Source organism: Anomalospiza imberbis, chromosome 28, assembly GCF_031753505.1.
Source record: "Anomalospiza imberbis isolate Cuckoo-Finch-1a 21T00152 chromosome 28, ASM3175350v1, whole genome shotgun sequence".
Classification (NCBI taxonomy): domain Eukaryota; kingdom Metazoa; phylum Chordata; class Aves; order Passeriformes; family Viduidae; genus Anomalospiza; species Anomalospiza imberbis.
Window position 1 is genome coordinate 1211283 of NC_089708.1, and position 12098 is coordinate 1223380.

The 12098-nt window shown below is 63.4% G+C and overlaps 2 protein-coding genes across 2 annotated transcripts in view; both read left to right on the top strand.

Moving 5' to 3' along the window:
* Positions 1 to 12098, top strand: part of TTI2 (TELO2 interacting protein 2) — a 456481-nt gene that overhangs the window by 438698 nt on the left and 5685 nt on the right. The gene's annotated exons all lie outside the window — the stretch shown is intronic.
* On the top strand, positions 806 to 10880 carry RNF122 (ring finger protein 122). The gene is made up of 6 exons (XM_068174460.1): positions 806 to 869; positions 8052 to 8208; positions 8794 to 8839; positions 9000 to 9041; positions 9613 to 9695; positions 10570 to 10880. The coding sequence occupies exons 1-6, from the start codon at positions 845 to 847 to the stop codon at positions 10682 to 10684; spliced, it is 468 nt and encodes a 155-aa protein (XP_068030561.1). The 5' UTR covers positions 806 to 844; the 3' UTR covers positions 10685 to 10880.

The window sequence follows — 12098 nt, forward strand, 5'->3', positions numbered from 1 at the left end:
GCTGAGCCCAGGAGGGTGCCAAGGCCGGGAAAGGGTGTCCTGGTGGCCCAGGTGACCCCGGCCCTGCCGGCTGCCAGCCCTCATTGTCCTCCCGCTCCCGTTATAGCTCCATTCTTCCCCAGCTTCCGGAGAGCGCTGGGATCCTGGAAGAGGGGGGGACAGGGACCTGGGGCCGTGCTGGGATCCTGGAAAAGGGGGGACAGGGACCTGGGGCCGTGCAGGGATAGCTCCGTGCCTTGGGACACACCAGGACCAGTGCCAGCACCCCACTGTCACCGCTGAGCTGGCTGGTGTCCCTAAGCTGGGCTGGGTGTCACAGTCCCAGACTGGTTTGGGTTGGAAGGACCTTAAAACTCATCCCAGCCCACCCCTGCCATGGCAGGGACACCTCCCCCCATCCCAGGGAGCTCCTTGGACACTCCCCTGGATCCAGGGGCAGCCACGGCTCTCTGGGAATTCCATCCCAGCCCCTCCTCACCCTCCCAGGGAGGAATTCCCTCCTGCCTTCAGCTCCGGTGCAACACGGAGAGGAAAACCCTTCCAACAAGGAAATTTGTCGGAATATCTAACTTACGGTGTCCCAAACCTGACACCGAGAGCCCCGCGGAGCCCCGAGGAACCCCAAAGGGCTGCTGCGTGCCTGAGGCCGGGCTGGGTGCCACCTGGGCCAGGTGATGCCGTGGGACCGGGCTCTGAGCGCAGCCCGCCCGGGCAGGGACCCGCCGGGGGTGCGGCGGGCCGGGGGCGGGCCGGGGGCGGCCCCGAGGGGGCTGCGGGGCCGGGGCGGGGTTTTCGGGCACGGCCATGGCCCGAAGGAGCAGCAGCGGCCCCGCTGAGCCGCCCGATGCCCCCGTTCCAGTGGTGCCACGGTGAGCGCGGGGAGGGGCCGGCTGGGTGGGCAGGGGGTGTCCCCTCCCTGATGCCCGGGAAGGGGGGCATTGGCTGCGGGGGGAGCATGCCCTGGGCATCCCGCGGGCACCTCCCGGACATCCCCAGGCATCTCCGGGCACCTCCGGCTATCACCAAGCATCCCCCGGGCATCCCCCGGGCGTCCCGCGGGCATCCTCGGGCATCTCCGGGCATCCCCGGCCTTCCCCGGCCACCCCCGGACACCTCCGGACACCTCCGGACAGCCTCCAGGCATCTCCGGGCATCACCAGGCAGCACCCGGCCATCCCCAGGCATCTCCGGGCGTGCCCCGGACATCTCCGGGCACTACCAGGCATCCCCCGGGCACCTCCGGCCATCCCCGGCCACCCACGGCCACCTCCGGCCATCCCCGGCCGCTCCGTGCGGGGCGGGCGCTCCCTCCCCGCTCCTCCCTCCGCTCCTCGGGGTCTCTGGAGGCCCCCGTTGTGCCCCCGTTGTGCCCCCGTTGTGCCCCCAGAGGCAATGGACTGGCCGCGCTTTGACTGCTCGCACCAAAAAAAAACAAAAACCCAATCTCTAACCTTCTTTGGTGCGCCCGCAAAAGCGGCACAAACTCATTTGTGGGACCCTCGGGGTCGCGCTGGCCGGGAGGAGCTCTCGGGAACGAGCAGCTGAGCTGAGGGGGGCTCGGTGCGAACCAGAACCGGGTTATTTTAGTGCCCGAGGAGCGCAGGGAATTCCCAGCCCTGCCCCAGCAACAGAGGCTGCGCTGCTTGAATTTCTGGAAGGGTTTGCAGCCTTTGGAGCTAAATATAAAACGAGCAGCGGCTTCCTGTGCCCTGACACATCCCTCTGACACTGAGCACTGTGGGGGACACTGGGCACTGTGGGGAACACTGGGCACTGTGGGGGACACTGAGCAGTGTGGGGGACACTGGGCAGTGTGGGGGGACACTGGGCACTGTGGGGGACACTGGGCACTGTGGGGACACTGGGCAGTGTGGGGGTCACTGGGCACTGTGGGGACACTGGGCACTGTGGGGACACTGGGCACTGTGGGGGTCACTGGGCAGTGTGGGGGACACTGGGCAGCGTGGGGACCCTGGGCAGCGTGGAGGACACTGGGCAGCGTGGGGACACTGGGCAGCGTGGGGGGTCACTGGGCACTGTGGGGGACAATGGGCACTGTGGGGACACTGGGCAGGGTGGGGACACTGGGCACTCTGGGGACACTGGGCAGTGTGAGGGACACTGGGCAGTGTGGGGACACTGGGCACTGTGGGGACACTGGGCACTGTGGAGACACTGAGCACTGTGGGGACACTGGGCACTCTGGGGACACTGGGCAGCGTGGGGACACTGGGCACTGTGGGGACACTGGGCACTGTAGGGACACTGGGCAGTGTGGGGACACTGGGCACTGTGGGGGACACTGGGCACTGTGGGGACACTGGGCAGTGTGGGGACACTGGGCACTGTGGGGACACTGGGCACTGTGGGGGACACTGGGCACTGTGGGGACACTGGGCACTGTGGGGGACACTGGGCACTGTGGGGACACTGGGCAGTGTGGGGACACTGGGCACTGTGGGGGTCACTGGGCACTGTGGAGACCCTGGGCAGGGTGGGGACACTGGGCACTGTGGGGGTCACTGGGCACTGTGGGGACCCTGGGCAGGGTGGGGACACTGGGCACTGTGGGGACACTGGGCAGTGTGGGGACACTGGGCAGCGTGGGGGACACTGGGCACTGTGGGGACACAGGGCACTGTGGGGACACTGGGCAGGGTGGGGACACTGGGCACTGTGGGGGACACTGGGCACTGTGGGGACACTGGGCAGCGTGGGGACACTGGGCACTGTGGGGACACTGGGCACTGTGGGGACACTGGGCAGTGTGGGGACACTGGACAGCGTGGGGACACTGGGCACTGTGGGGGACCCTGGGCAGCATGTGGGGACACTGGGCAGGGTGGGGACACTGGGCACTCTGGGGACACTGGGCAGTGTGAGGGACACTGGGCAGTGTGGGGACACTGGGCACTGTGGGGACACTGGGCACTGTGGAGACACTGAGCACTGTGGGGACACTGGGCAGCGTGGGGACACTGGGCACTGTGGGGACACTGGGCACTGTAGGGACACTGGGCAGTGTGGGGACACTGGGCACTGTGGGGGACACTGGGCACTGTGGGGACACTGGGCACTGTGGGGGACACTGGGCACTGTGGGGACACTGGGCAGTGTGGGGACACTGGGCACTGTGGGGACACTGGGCACTGTGGGGGACACTGGGCACTGTGGGGACACTGGGCACTGTGGGGGACACTGGGCACTGTGGGGACACTGGGCAGTGTGGGGACACTGGGCACTGTGGGGGTCACTGGGCACTGTGGAGACCCTGGGCAGGGTGGGGACACTGGGCACTGTGGGGACACTGGGCAGTGTGGGGACACTGGGCAGCGTGGGGGACACTGGGCACTGTGGGGACACAGGGCACTGTGGGGACACTGGGCAGGGTGGGGACACTGGGCACTGTGGGGGACACTGGGCACTGTGGGGACACTGGGCAGTGTGGGGACACTGGGCACTCTGGGGACACTGGGCAGCGTGGGGACACTGGGCACTGTGGGGACACTGGGCACTGTGGGGACACTGGGCAGTGTGGGGGGACACTGGGGAGTGTGGGGGGACACTGGGCACTGTGGGGACACTGGGCACTCTGGGGACACTGGGCAGTGTGGGGGTCACTGGGCAGCGTGGGGACACTGGGCACTGTGGGGGACACTGGGCACTGTGGGGACACTGGGCACTGTGGGGACACTGGGCAGCGTGGGGACACTGGGCAGTGTGGGGACACTGGGCACTGTGGGGACACTGGGCACTGTGGGGACACTGGGCAGCGTGGGGGGACACTGGGCAGCGTGGGGACACTGGGCACTGTGGGGGTCACTGGGCAGCGTGGGGACACTGGGCAGCGTGGGGACACTGGGCACTGTGGGGACACTGGGCACTCTGGGGACACTGGGCAGCGTGGGGACACTGGGCACTGTGGGGACACTGGGCAGTGTGGGGGTCACTGGGCAGCGTGGGGACACTGGGCACTGTGGGGACACTGGGCAGTGTGGGGGTCACTGGGCAGCGTGGGGACACTGGGCACTGTGGGGACACTGGGCACTGTGGGGACACTGGGCACTGTGGGGACACTGGGCAGTGTGGGGGGACACTGGGCACTGTGGGGACACTGGGCACTGTGGGGGTCACTGGGCACTGTGGGGACACTGGGCAGTGTGGGGACACTGGGCACTCTGGGGACACTGGGCAGCGTGGGGACACTGGGCACTGTGGGGACACTGGGCACTGTGGGGACACTGGGCAGTGTGGGGGTCACTGGGCAGCGTGGGGACACTGGGCACTGTGGGGACACTGGGCACTGTGGGGACACTGGGCAGCGTGGGGACACTGGGCACTGTGGGGACCCTGGGCACTGTGGGGACACTGGGCACTGTGGGGGTCACTGGGCACTGTGGGGACACTGGGCAGCGTGGGGACACTGGGCACTGTGGGGACACTGGGCAGGGTGGGGGGACACTGGGCAGTGTGGAGACACTGGGCACTGTGGGGACATGGAGCCACCGCTCTCCCAGGCAGGAAAGTGCTCCACAGCTGCTCCAGGCTTGGCTGTGCTCAAGAATCCTCGGAAATCTGAGAGATTTCAGCTTCCCGAGTCGCAAGAATCCTCGGAAATCTGAGCGGCCGTTGCTTGCCGAGCAGCCCCAGCTCTCTCTGGGCCTCCCGAGGCTTTGGGGGCAGCAGGACAGAGCCCAAAGTGCTCACTGGGATCCTGGAAAAGGGGGACAGGGACCTGGGGCCGTGCAGGGACAGCTCCATGCCTTGGGGCACCCCAGACCCGGTGCCAGCACCCCACTGTCACCGCTGAGCTGGCTGGTGTCCCCGAGCTGGGCTGGGTGTCACGGTCCCAGACTGGTTTGGGTTGGAGGGCTCGGCTTGTCCCGTGCCCCGGGCAGGGCTGAGCCCTCGGCACCTGTGCACTTTGGCTTCCAGCCCCAGGCTCACAAATATTTGCCAAACCAGAGCTTGGTGCTGCTAAAGGCCTTCACAGGGCTGCTGGGGAGGTCACGTTTTGACCTCAAGGGGTTTATTCAGAATATTTTGCCAGGCAGGTGTGGGCTGTGCTGCTGCCTTGGATTTCAGCTCCTCCTCTGCAGCCCAGCTCTCCCTCCTGTTGCTCACCTGAAGCTCAGGACTTTGCAGGCCCAGGGGACTTTATCTGGGGAACTTTATTTATTTATTTTAGCTCCTTATCCCCGTGCTGGACTTGGCTTTAGGGCAGCTTTTTTTTGCAGGGAAAAAGCTTTTTTTTGTTGTTTTTCCAGCATCCCAGCAAAACCCATATGGAAACTGAGCTGGGTTTTCTGGTGCAAAGCCCAGCTTTTGTGTGGGAGAAGGAATGGCTTTATTTAATGACCTGCTGAGTTTTCCGTTGGTTTTACTGAACAAGAATTGGGGCGAGGGAGAAGCTCTGCCCCGCAAAATCCCTGCACAGCATCTTGGGGGGAACTTGTGTGGGTCCTGAGTGGAAATACATCAAAATATGGGGCCTGAGGGGCCAAATTGGGCTTTGCTGGGGCTCAAGGGGTTTGAGGAGGGGCTGGCTGTGGGGTTGTGGGGTTGAGGTCAGGCTGTGGGGTTTGGTGTGGAGGACGGGGCTGGGGTCACCCTGTTGGGCAGCTCAAGGCTCTGGGCAGGGGGTTTGGGTTAAACCTGTGTAGGGAGGAGGAGGAAGAGGAGGAAGAGGTGCAAACCAGAGCCCTGATGGGCCAATCTGTACCTGGGCTCCTTCTCCTTCAACGAGGAGCTCTGGGAGTTCGCAGGAAAAACGCTTTTCTAGCAAAACTGAATCTGCTCGCCATGAGCATCCTTGGAGCAGGAGCCCAGAAGGCCCCTGTGTGTCTGCAGGCCCTTTCCCAGATGTCTGCAGATCCCTCTTTTCCCACTTTTCAGTGAAATAACGGTTCCAGCCCTCAGGGGCTCTGGTTCTGGAGCCAGACCGGGAGCCTGGAGCTGGTGGCAGGGCTTGTTTTGCCTGGGCACCCACCAGGTCCTCATTTCACCAGGGTTAAGGCTGGATTTGATCCATTCCCCCTGAACTGAAACTTCTGGCAGGCAGGGGGGTTTAATCAAAACCAGCCCTGGGAGGGGGGGGCTGAGCTCAGCAGGGGCCCCTGCTCCAGGTCCTGGCAGCTCCTCCTCACCTCCCATGGCCTCTCCTGGAATTTCCCTGGAGCCTGGGAGTTCCTGAGGGCCTATCCAGCAGGAATGGCCCTGGCTGAGCTGGTACAAGGGCCCTTGTGGGGTCAAGGATGGGATTTCTGCCCCATGAGATTGGGCTGTAGGAGGAGAGAGGAGAGAGGAGAGAGGAGAGAGGAGAGAGGAGAGGAGAGAGGAGAGAGGAGAGAGGAGAGAGGAGAGAGGAGAGAGGAGAGAGGAGAGAGGAGAGAGGAGAGAGGAGAGAGGAGAGAGGAGAGAGGAGAGAGGAGAGAGGAGAGAGGAGAGAGGAGAGAGGAGAGAGGAGAGAGGAGAGAGGAGAGAGGAGAGAGGAGAGAGGAGAGAGAGAGAGAGGAGAGGAGAGGAGAGGAGAGGAGAGGAGAGGAGAGGAGAGGAGAGGAGAGGAGAGGAGAGGAGAGGAGAGGAGAGTGGCTGGGGGTGGGTTTTGGGGTCCTGAGCTGGATTTTGAGCCCTAGACAAGCCCAGAGGGATGTGCTGGGGCTCTCCAGCCCATGCCCCACCACCAGGTGCTCCAGCATTACCTCATGTCTCACTCAGTGGGATTTTTTCAGAGCTGTGTATGTTTTGTTTTGTTCCATTTTGTTTGGTGGTGTTTTTTGTTTTTTGGGTTTTATTGGTGGTTCGTGTGGGGGTTTTTTTGGGTTTTTTTGGGTTTTGTTGGGTTTTTTTTGAGCATTTCTCAATTATTTCCAGCAAGGAAACAGCAAAAAATAATGAACCTTTCCTATTGTCTCTTCCTGCACCTGGTGGCCCCAGCAGCAGCGGGACCCGACAAACAAATCCTCCCTTTCCCATAGTGGCTGAGGAGGATGATGGAATGTCTCCGGTGATTGCAGGAGGCCCGGGGCAAGTGGCAGGAAAACCCCATTTCCTACAGCCCGGGCTCCCCCCGGTGCAGCTGCACGGCACCAAAGCGGTGTCCCCACGGCCAGGTGGCTACTGGCCATGGTGGCATTGATGGGACGCGTGAACTCAGGCAGGCCAGCAGAGCAGACAGCTGGGAGCGGCTGGAATTTGGGAGTGCCAGCCCAGAGGTGCCACCTGCTCGGGGTGCCCTGGCTGGGCAGGGGTCCTGCTGTCCCCTGGCACAGCTGGTGCAGGAGGTTCTGCTGCTCCTCCCGGCCCCCGCTGAGCAAATTCCAGCCTCTCCCGAGGAACGGGCTCTAATTAAAGCCAGGAGGAGCCGTTTGATGAGGAGCAGGCTGCAGGGCGGAAGGAAGGGGCCGGGGGCTGCTCCGTGGGGCACAGATGGGGCTGGGGGCTCGTCTCCTTTCAAGTGAGAGCTGAGGAGAAATCAAAGCCCCCCTCCAGGGGGGTCAGAGCCCTTCCCAGACATAAAACTGGGCTTACTCCGTGTCAGAGCCCGGTTTTGCAGCAGCTCTGGGTGCCATCAGGGGGCTGGGGCTCCATGGGACCCTGCTGGGGTGGCGGTGCTACCACCAGCTGTGCTGTCACCAGCTGTGCTGTCACCCCCGTGGTGGCCCTGGGGTGGCACCCGTGGCTTTGCTAGGACAGGAGCAGCCACTTGCTCCTCCTGGGGCGATGACAGCCGCCAGCTGTTCCTGTTTTTTGAGCTGGTTCTCAGCTCTGTCCTTCCTTAAATCCCTTCCCAGCCTCCCTGGAGGTGTCAGCGGCGCCTCCTGCCCCCCCGGCCGCCCGGATCCTGCTGGACAGGGGCTGGTGGCTGTGGAAATGCAGCTGCCGGTGCCACCCTGGGCTGCTCCGGGGGCTTGCAGGGACATCGCCACTCCCCGGACACAGGACAATGTCCTAGTGCTGCTTTCTGCCCCCTTGGCGAGCTCCAGAGGGGCAGAGCCTCTCTCTGCTCTCACGTTTTTCCACCTAAACGCTGAATTTCTCTTCCCCCCAAGGGTGCTCCTGCAGCCTGGGGCTGATTTATCCCAGTAAACCCTGCACGATGCCACCCATCACCTTCCAGGACCTGCCCCTCAACATCTACATGGTCATTTTCGGCACCGGCGTCTTCATCTTCGTGCTCAGCCTCATCTTCTGCTGCTACTTCATCGGGTGAGCCGGGGGCTCGGTGTCCCTGGGCACTCCCAGATCCTGTTTTGTCCCACACAACAGGGACAAACCCCCCGGAGCAGGGCAGGAAGCGCAGGAAGGGGCTCCTGTTTTCCAGGGAACGTTCGAGGGCAGGGAAAAGGAGAGGGAGGATGTGCTTTTCCCTGCTCTCCCTGCTATTTTTAACCCCAAAAGCCGAGGCTGCTGCAGCTGCTGCTCCTGCAGGGCCGGCTCAGCCCCGCCCTGCGTTGTGCCCTGCATCCCTCAGGCATTTTTGGGAGCGCGTTTTGGGGCCGGGGCTGGAGGAGAGGCCGTGCCCGGGGTTGTGTGCCAGGCTCCCTTCCCCGACCAAGGTCACGGCGGGGCCGGGAGCTGCGGGCGGCCGAGCGCTGCGGACCCAGCGCTTCGTGCCCTGCGAACGGCTTCCGAAGGCAAAGAAATCCCGCTGCCCCCCTGCCCCCTCCCGGGCCCGCACAAACGGAGCCGCCGCTCCCAAACGCCGGGCGGGAGGGCCGCGTTCCCCTCTGTTTCGGGGCCTCCCGGGTGTTTTTGGCTGCCAAACTGACGGTGCCTTTCTGTCCCCCCCAGCAAGCTGCGGCACCAGGCGCAGAGCGAGCGCTTCGGGTACAAGGAGGTAAAGCCAGGGGTACCTGGGGACACAGCGGGGACCGATCCTGCTCGTCACACCCTGGCCAGAACCAACCCCCCGGGCCCATCCCGCCCCTGCCCGGCTCCCTTCAGCTCCTCCCGGGGAGATCCTGGTGTGAAATCCTGCCCTTCCTTCTCTCCCTCAGGTGGTGCTGAAAGGCGATGCCCGCAGGCTGAACGAGCACGGGGTGAGCGGGCTGGGGGTGGAGCTGGGCTGAACCGGGATAACCCTCGGGACACATCCCTGTGCTCAGGGATGCTGGGCTGAACCGGGATAACCCTCGGGACACATCCCTGTGCTCAGGGATGCTGGGATGAACCGGGACAACCCTCGGGACACATCCCTGTGCTCAGGGATGTTGGGATGAACCGGGATAACCCTCGGGACACATCCCTGTGCTCAGGGATGCTGGGATGAACCGGGACAACCCTCGGGACACATCCCTGTGCTCAGGGATGTTGGGATGAACCGGGATAACCCTCGGGACACATCCCTGTGCTCAGGGATGCTGGGATGAACCGGGATAACCCTCGGGACACATCCCTGTGCTCAGGGATGCTGGGATGAACCGGGATAACCCTCGGGACACGGGACAGGCCGGGGCCGCGCTCTGGGGATGTGTGGGCCCGGATCGGGAGGGAATCCCAGTCCCCGCAGGTGGTTTGGGGACTGGGCTGAGCTCCCGGCTGGAAATTCCCGGGATTTCCCAAGCCGTGGCGTTTCACACCCGCCCTCAGCCGCCGTCTCACCTCCCACAGCAGACCTGCGCCGTCTGCCTGGAGGATTTTCGGCTGAAGGAGGAGCTGGGGGTGCTGCCGTGCCAGCACGCCTTCCACAGAAAGTGAGTGGGGCCGGGAGCGGCCAGTTCCCGGCGGGAATCGGGAATTCCCAAATTCCTGCCTACTGCTGCCTGCAATTCCCTGCGGGAATCAGGATTCCCAAATTCCTGCCCACAGCTGCCTGTAATTCCCGGCGGGAATCAGGATTTCCAAATTCCTGCCCACAGCTATCTGTAATTCCCGGCGGGAATCAGGATTCCCAAATTCCTGCCCACAGCTATCTGTAATTCCCAGCAGGAATCAGGAATTCCCAAATCCCTGCCCGCAGCTGCCTGCAATTCCCGGCGGGAATCGGAAATTCCCAAATTCCTGCCCGCAGGTGTCTGCAATTGCCGTTTCCGGCGAGAATCGAGAATTCCCAAAATTCTGCCCACAGCTGCCTGCAGTTCCCGGCGGGAATCAGGATTCCCAAATCCCTGCCTGCAGCTGCCTGCAATTCCTGGCGGGAATCGGGAATTCCCACATCCCTGCCCTCAGCTGCCTGCAATTCCCGGCGGAAATCAGGATTCCCAAATTCCTGCCCACAGCTATCTGCAATTCCCGCCGGGAATCCCAAATTCCTGCCTACAGCTGCCGGCAATTCCCAGCGGGAATCGGCATTCCTGCATCCCTGCCCGCAGCTGCCTGCAGTTCCCGGCGGGATTTGGGAATTCCCACATCCCTGCCCGCAGGTGCCTGCAGTTCCCGGCGGGAATCGGGAATTCCCACATCCCTGCCCGCAGCTGCCTGCAGTTCCCGGTGGGATTTGGGAATTCCCAAAATCCTGCCCGCAGGTGCCTGCAGTTCCCGGCGGGATTTGGGAATTCCCACATCCCTGCCCGCAGGTGCCTGCAATTCCCGGCGGGAATCGGGGAATTCCCACATCCCTGCCCGCAGGTGCCTGCTGAAGTGGCTGGAGGTGCGCTGCGTGTGCCCCATGTGCAACGAGCCCATGGCGGGGCCGGGGCAGCGCCGCGCCGCCACCGGGACCCTCCTGGACGAGCTGGTGTGAGGCAGCCCCGCCGCTGGATCACATCCTGCGGGATCCACCGCGATCCACCGCGCCCGCCGGGGTCCCTCTGGAGGGATCCGGGCTTCCCCGGTTGGGATTTTCACCCCCGAGGCGGCGGCCGGGTTCGGGATTTGTCGTGGAGCCGGGATTCCCTGCGGGAAGCGGAGCCCCGCGGTGCGGGTGGGGGTCCGGTCCTGCCCCCTCTTTGCTGCACGGAGTTATTTTTGTAGCCGAGCCCCTCAGGATCCCCGCGGGGCAGAGGGGTTGTACGGTTTTGTGTAAAAAAAAAAAAAAAAAAAGATTAAATGGGTGATTTTAAGCCCGTCTGAGCTGTGGGCGCTGCGGGGATGGGTCAGGGGACCCCAGGGTGCCCGAGGAGGGGACACTGCTGGCTGTGACCCTTTCACGTGGTGACAAATCACCAAAGTGCCCAAAATGGCATCAAACTGCTGCCCCCCAGGGCCAGGACCCCCCAAACTGTGCCCACGTCAGGGCAGAACCCCCCAATCTTCCCGATTTCCCCAAATTTTCACACACCCAAGAGATGATGACGTCAGCAGTGACACCACTGACCCCTCCAGGGCCGGCCACCCCCCAAGCTGAGCCCACATCAGGGTGAACCCCCCGATTTGCCCATTCCCAGTGATTTTTGACACGTCCGAGAGAACGTGACATCAGCAGTGACGTCACAGAGAGCCCAGGGGCTGTGCACGCCCTCCTGAATTAATTTGCTCATTTCCACGGATTATCGACACGGGAAGGAGATGACGCGGCGGTGACGTCACACACCACATGACATCCACCTAGCTATTGAATTTCGGTGAGGGAATGACGTAGCAGTGACGTCACAGAGCCGATCGCCAGGCCCCTGGCGCTGTAGGAATGACATAAGCAGTGGCGCCACCCCCAAGAGGATCACAATTATCAAACATCCCTGGTCTCCATGCGCGGGCGAGAAAGTGACATCAGGGTGACGGGCTGGGAGTGGAGCTGGGCTGAACCGGGACAACCCTCGGGACACATCCCTGTGCTCAGGGATGTTGGGAATGGAGCTGGGCTGAACCGGGATAGCCCTTGGGACACATCCCTGTGCTCAGGGATACTGGGAATGGAGCTGGAGTGAACCGGGATAGCCCTCGGGACACATCCCTGTGCTCAGGGATGCTGGGATGAACTGGGCTGAACCGGGATAACCCTCGGGACACATCCCTGTGCTCAGGGATGCTGGGATGAACCGGGATAACCCTCGGGACACATCCCTGTGCTCAGGGATGCTGGGAGTGGAGCTGGGCTGAACCGGGACAACCCTCGGGACACATCCCTGTGCTCAGGGATGCTGGGAGTGGAGCTGGGCTGAACCGGGATAACCCTCGGGACACATCCCTGTGCTCAGGGATGCTGGGATGAACCGGGA